Below are 7,075 nucleotides of genomic sequence, written 5' to 3'. Positions count from 1 at the left end.
ACAAGAAAGGTCCTATGCAATTTTCTCGTACAATCAACAGTTTAGAAATTATTGAGGAAAAACGAAATTTTTTGCCAAAAGTTCGCCGTTTCGACGCTGGGATGGTCGGATTTTATCAACATCAATAAAATGCCAAATAATCATATGTAACTTGTTAAATACTCGACTTAGAAGAAAAATTCATAGAATCTTTCTTGTTGAGGACGTCAAGGCTTATAATTTCTGTATAAAAAGTTTTCTGCCAGCGTCAATAATTAGTTGAATATTTCCTTCTATACTTTGTAGCTATTTATTATTAGCATTGTTCTTCCGACGTCTGATTTCTTTTCAATTATAGGAAATGCGTTTTTCTAAAGTACATTAACTTTTGGGATTGACTGTGTAGCCAATACATCCTTAAAACGCTGTTCTTTTCGATAGAAGATAAGGTCGATAGGAAATGAACTTAGCGTTCGAGCTTGCTCCGATATCTCTACTTATGCGATCGTATCTAAAGTTCAAGGATTAATGTGATTCCCCAAATCGTGCGACTCGCGTGAAGACTTTGTACAATTAACGCGCAAGATAGACCCAGCGATGGAATTAGATTATGAACTACGTAGGAAGCTCCTTGTAAATGGACTTAAGTGTTTGTTAGCTTCCGGATAATTTGACGATCATTAAAAAACTGTGCGTCTCAGCTAGCGAGAAGGAAAGGTAGAGGAAACGTGAGACGTTTTTCCAGGGATACATAGAATCCGTGCACGCCTAACGTACCTAGAAGTAACCGACAGAAATCATTGTAAAGATATACAGACTATCTACAGTTCATAAGCAGGATAGTTTAAATGATTGATTTCTTAAGTTTCGAGAATGCTTTATCTAGACGGTAACACCGAACCGAGTTAACTTATAAATAAAATAAAACGAATAAATAAATGAATTTATATATGTTTACATATTACATTATGTACTTACGAGAACGATATATTTATGTACGTACACGCTGCGTCCCGCTTGTACGTATATACATGTAACATCGGTTAGCACTACTTTCAAGACTGTGGAACATCATAGGCGTATAAATGTTTAAATAAATTATTATAACGTGGCAATCAACCAGTTGTCTCTTGTCATTTCCCCAACCCCTTTCTTACTGTTTGTTTAAAATAATGTTTATAGTCACACACACACACAGACGTACATCCGTTCGAAAGTGTTCGAGATAAATCAATGGGATGTTGTCAAGTAGACTTATTATTACAAATTATTGATCGATCAGCGCATACAGCAGCCAAGATCGATGCTTGATAACAATTAAAGAGTATGTACAAAAATTCTACAGAATTTCGTGTATGAATCGTAACATGCAAAAATTCTTGAATTAAAGATGTGTACCTTTTTAAGATGACAATGATGTTGATCGATGCTCCGTTCTGGACAGATGTTCCGTCCAATTCTGCGGGAGTATCACACCACAATTAGAATGCACGATTGAAAGAAAATATTAAAGATTTCACTCAAATTTTAATTAAACTTTTGCTACCACTCGAAACTTTTAAGAGTATGCAGAAGACAGACTACTAGCATCTCTGGTGGAAAAAAGGGGAACTACGAAAACCCTTTATACCCGTTTTCTGGGCATAATTTTGAGAACAATGCTATACAATTTAGATATTCTTGTTTAAACAGTCTATTTCAAGATTGCACTAAATTTGGATCGTTTGAATGCCAAAATAGTCCTTCGATTATTGCGTTCGTATCACATAGCCATATTTGCAGCACCTGTCGTCAGCATTCCACCGACATCTACCAGATGTACCAGACAGCTAGACAGTGACACACGTCACGTGTTTAACAGTGTAGGATTCATTCTAGGGGTTATGTTCTGTAGTACAGTTTGTAAACAATATTAAAGTTTACTGTGATAGAAGATTAAGTGTTCGTTAACAATGAGGATAAACAAGAGAAAATGATTAGCGTATTATTCTAACTTTATAAATTTCATTGTTGTAAATTGTCATACCGATTAGGAAGCAATAATAGATTTTGTACAAATTAATATGATACGTAACTTTATCAAAATGTATTTAAAGATTCTAATTACTTTATCAATTTGCCATTTGAATTACGCTTGGGAGGTGCGTATTCTATTTATCCGGTTTTATACGTTTTCTAATCACGGGCGTATGAAGATCTCGACATTTTGTAGATGTCGGAGAATTTCGCTAAGACCGGCCATTCGAACAATTGGGCAGTGCTGGTTGACACTTCACGATTTTGGTTTAATTATCGGCACGTAGCGAACGTGCTGTCGATTTATAGAAGCGTCAAACGTTTGGGTATACCAGATTCGCAAATTATTCTAATGATAGCAGATGACATGGCTTGCAATCCGAGGAATCCTCGACCGGCCACTGTTTTTAATAACATCAAGCAACATATTAATGTCTACGGAGATGACGTTGAAGTAGATTATAGAGGCTATGAAGTTACGGTAGAAAATTTCGTGAGATTGTTGACTGGACGGTTAGCACCCGAGACACCTAGATCTAAGAAGCTTTTGACAGACGAAGGGTCTAACATTTTGATTTATCTCACCGGTCACGGTGGGAATGGATTCTTGAAGTTTCAAGACTCAGAGGAGATCACTAGTCTAGAACTCGGTGACGCGCTAGAGCAAATGTGGCAAAAGAGAAGATACCACGAAATATTGTTCATTGTAGACACTTGCCAAGCAAGTTCGATGTATGAGAAGTTTTATTCTCCGAATATTCTAGCAGTTGCTTCCAGTCTGGTTGGAGAGGAATCGCTTTCTGTGAATAACACGAATCTACTTTCTTGTTCATATCTTTTTAATTGTGTCTTAATAATTTTTATTTCATTTCCAGCATCACTTGGACCCTGCTATTGGTGTGTACGTTATAGATAGATATACATATTATGCACTAGACTTCTTAGAAAAAGTAGAGCCGTCTAGTACCAAAACCTTGGGAGAATTCGTGAGCATCACTACTATTTTTAATCAAGACAACGATCGCTGATTTAATTTAATGCGCGTACTTATATTTTCCAGCTCAAGGTATGCCCCAAGCATTATTGCTTGTCAACAGTGGGAGTGAGGAAAGACTTATTCCGAAGAGATCCCGACAAAGTACCGGTCACAGATTTCTTTGGATCATTGAGGCCTGTTGAACTGACCACGAGAGTGATGAACGTCTTACCCATGAAGGCGAACAAGACGAAGAGCATAGAACCGGAGAGAAAATACTTTTACGTTCCACAGTTTCCTGATGTATCAAAGCTTACGTGATTCACAGAAATAAATATGAACATCCTAAATGAGAAATTATGTTTGCTTTTGAAATATTTAAATGAAAACTGTAAAACAATGAAATATAATATTTAATGTTAAGATAAAAGTATTTCATAAGATCGTTTCACCCATTATCTTCCCATCATCCAGGAATCGGTAATCGATGTAACTTATTTACTGCGTTTTATCGTGGAACTGTATTACGCGATTTCATATTATTTTACGTAACAAATAGTTCTAATCATTAATGAGTTACGAAGAACTTGGCGTTGTCTTAGAATCGACGATCACGGTCAAAGCTACGTTCCCCGAAATTATCTCTTAATAAGGAAAAAAATTGCTAATGCTTACTTAACATTCAAGGAAAAATAAGTTCGATTAGCTATAATATCGGCGATAAGAATACTAAACATTTCTGCGTATCGTCAACTCTATTTCCATGTATTGTCTTTGTGAATGTGATACAGATTTTTTAATTTTCCGTAACTGGTGTGTACATAAGCACGATGTCAGTCATCTCAAACGTCAGTTAGTGAAACGTGATTGATAGCGTCTAATCAACTCTACGCAAAATCATTGGGATCTGTTCGTTCTTTGACTTCCTTCAAAGTAAGTATAGTTGTTATAATTCCAAAAGCGTAGTAGTAATAATTTGATTTAAATTATCAAAAATAAATAGTGAAAGTTTATACAGTGAACCGTTTCATTACGAAAAGATCTATACCAATGCATCTCATAATTTCATGTCTTTCGTCAATTTAATTTTCCCAGATGCATCTGACTGTTTACTCGGTAATCCTCCTCACTTTCTGCATCTTGTCGTTCGGGTACAAACTGAATGACAATTACGTCGAAGTACACGATATCGAGAATAACGCGATATCGCAGCAGTTACCACCCGAAGAGCCAGCGAATCATTCGTTTCCAACGGTGCCTACGGCTCCATTGATTCCGAAGTGCGCAGAAGAAGGGTACTTCAGAGATCCCTTCAACTGCAGGAAGTTTTATTACTGCCAGTACGAGAACGCGATCCCAACTGGTTATTATTGCCAGCCAGGATTAATATTCAACACGCTCACCGATTCCTGTGACGATCCTGCTTACGTGAACTGTTAACTTTATGTTCTGCTCGAAAAATGTTGAACATTATTTATTGAAATGCGAATAAAATCGTCAAGAGGAAGCTGAGATGAAATTGAACATCTGTATTACGCGATTTCATATTATTTTACGTAACAAATAGTTCTAATCATTAATGAGTTACGAAGAACTTGGCGTTGTCTTAGAATCGACGATCACGGTCAAAGCTACGTTCCCCGAAATTATCTCTTAATAAGGAAAAAAATTGCTAATGCTTACTTAACATTCAAGGAAAAATAAGTTCGATTAGCTATAATATCGGCGATAAGAATACTAAACATTTCTGCGTATCGTCAACTCTATTTCCATGTATTGTCTTTGTGAATGTGATACAGATTTTTTAATTTTCCGTAACTGGTGTGTACATAAGCACGATGTCAGTCATCTCAAACGTCAGTTAGTGAAACGTGATTGATAGCGTCTAATCAACTCTACGCAAAATCATTGGGATCTGTTCGTTCTTTGACTTCCTTCAAAGTAAGTATAGTTGTTATAATTCCAAAAGCGTAGTAGTAATAATTTGATTTAAATTATCAAAAATAAATAGTGAAAGTTTATACAGTGAACCGTTTCATTACGAAAAGATCTATACCAATGCATCTCATAATTTCATGTCTTTCGTCAATTTAATTTTCCCAGATGCATCTGACTGTTTACTCGGTAATCCTCCTCACTTTCTGCATCTTGTCGTTCGGGTACAAACTGAATGACAATTACGTCGAAGTACACGATATCGAGAATAACGCGATATCGCAGCAGTTACCACCCGAAGAGCCAGCGAATCATTCGTTTCCAACGGTGCCTACGGCTCCATTGATTCCGAAGTGCGCAGAAGAAGGGTACTTCAGAGATCCCTTCAACTGCAGGAAGTTTTATTACTGCCAGTACGAGAACGCGATCCCAACTGGTTATTATTGCCAGCCAGGATTAATATTCAACACGCTCACCGATTCCTGTGACGATCCTGCTTACGTGAACTGTTAACTTTATGTTCTGCTCGAAAAATGTTGAACATTATTTATTGAAATGCGAATAAAATCGTCAAGAGGAAGCTGAGATGAAATTGAACACATGACAGATACAATGAATCATGATTTTATTTGTTATATAATAATATCTACAATAAAAATACCACATCGTTTGAAAAACAATTTTCGTTACAATTATACAGTGATTTTATATAATAATATAATATATTTAGGTTTTTCATTCCAAATAAGATGTAGCGATGCGATACACCTCGCAGTGGGAGTGAGAAAATACATTTTTTTTGTTGCAAATTCCACATTGATTTCTTCACTCAGTGTTATTTTTTTCGCAATATGCAACGGGCACACTCGAAACGAAATCACCATCGTTGTCCCGCTCACCGTAACAACCGCGATTACGCGTTTACCGAAGAAAAGATCGCCGGGTTCTTCGTCTCTACGCGGTGCACTCGTTTCGAGTGTCTCGTTCCTATTGTTTTCCTCTTTTTTTTCTAGTTTTTGTCTTTTTTTTAAATATTTCGCGCTGGCCCGCTTTCTCCGCCGGTTTTTTACTTTTTTTTGTTTCATTTTCACTTAGTGAGATTTATAGAAATATTGGACTAGAGTGATCCAACCGTTTCCTATCTCTCTCTTATAATGCGAGCGGGTTCCGACCGCCTAATCGCCCTAATCTTTCGCTCCTTCGTCTCTCTTTTTTTTAACTACACTTAGTTAATAGTATCGTAATGTCATCTCAATATATATATCATTGTATTAGTTGTTATAATATATAGAAAATACATATAACAATTATTTAAATGACTCACAATCAATCATTTGTTAGAATGTACGTATATGTGTATACATACATAACGTGCGGATATGTATACATACATATATAGATACACGCATACACACATGTATACATACATATATTTATATATATATATATATATATATATTTATTTATTCATTCATTTATTTATTTATTTATATTTATTCATTTATTTATAATATTTATATTTATATTTATAATTAATGTGTGTGAGTGTGTTTAGGTGTATGTCTGTTAATTTTACATGATATCTTCCTTTTTTCTTTACACTCGTCGTAGAGAGGGAGGAAAAGGATGCCGAGGCGGGAAGGGATCTCGTGAAAAAGGAAAGGGTAGGTCTCGACAGGTCTTTCATACATTTACATTGTCTTCGTCGTATCGCTATTTTGGAAATGAAACTTCTCACAACTTATGGATATTTATACAAACACTTTGTCTCGTCTATAACGTATTGTACTGTTGTACGTATTTTTGCTCACCCGCGAACATTTATACTCTTTCGTCGTATCATGTCGTTTCTGGCAGCCGCGGAGCAGATGGGAAATTGTCTAATCTCTTTTTTTTTTTTTTACAAATGAACCTCGTGCTCCGAACACCGGGCGCCTCTTTCCTCTTTCTTTTCTCCCCCGTCGTATTCGATCAGTTAACATGTACACACGTTTACACGTACACCGTTTATTTAACAATAAGATATTCGCGTATCAACATGGACTCTCTCGTTCTTTCATTTGATTCAGGTTCCTCGTCGGAGTTTAAAGTAGCTCGACTGTCTCATTCTTCTATTCCGTATCGGAAAAATTGTTTTGATTTCATGCGGTATAAAAGGACGATAGAATG

The 7,075-nt window shown here is 36.1% G+C and overlaps 2 protein-coding genes across 2 annotated transcripts in view; both read left to right on the top strand.

Moving 5' to 3' along the window:
• The window catches only part of LOC108631697 (uncharacterized), a 46,862-nt gene extending 42,367 nt beyond the window's left edge, over positions 1 to 4,495 (top strand). Inside the window, exons 7-13 of the mRNA XM_026819088.1 lie at positions 1,874 to 1,877; positions 2,013 to 2,120; positions 2,192 to 2,797; positions 2,871 to 2,981; positions 3,056 to 3,282; positions 3,595 to 3,598; positions 4,067 to 4,495. Of these exons, the coding sequence (XP_026674889.1) occupies positions 1,874 to 1,877; positions 2,013 to 2,120; positions 2,192 to 2,797; positions 2,871 to 2,981; positions 3,056 to 3,282; positions 3,595 to 3,598; positions 4,067 to 4,411 (1,405 nt within the window). The 3' untranslated portion in view covers positions 4,412 to 4,495. The remainder of the gene's footprint in view (positions 1 to 1,873; positions 1,878 to 2,012; positions 2,121 to 2,191; positions 2,798 to 2,870; positions 2,982 to 3,055; positions 3,283 to 3,594; positions 3,599 to 4,066) is intronic.
• A 306-nt stretch (positions 4,496 to 4,801) lies between these two features.
• Positions 4,802 to 5,720, top strand: LOC108631696 (uncharacterized). The gene is made up of 2 exons (XM_018035812.2): positions 4,802 to 4,912; positions 5,075 to 5,720. The coding sequence occupies exon 2, from the start codon at positions 5,075 to 5,077 to the stop codon at positions 5,417 to 5,419; it is 345 nt and encodes a 114-aa protein (XP_017891301.1). The 5' UTR covers positions 4,802 to 4,912; the 3' UTR covers positions 5,420 to 5,720.
• The last annotated feature ends 1,355 nt before the right edge of the window (positions 5,721 to 7,075 follow it).

This window comes from Ceratina calcarata, unplaced genomic scaffold (assembly GCF_001652005.2).
Source record: "Ceratina calcarata isolate Rehan_Ccalc_2016 unplaced genomic scaffold, ASM165200v1 scaffold93, whole genome shotgun sequence".
NCBI classification, from domain to species: domain Eukaryota; kingdom Metazoa; phylum Arthropoda; class Insecta; order Hymenoptera; family Apidae; genus Ceratina; species Ceratina calcarata.
This window is presented reverse-complemented; position numbering and strand designations above follow the sequence as displayed.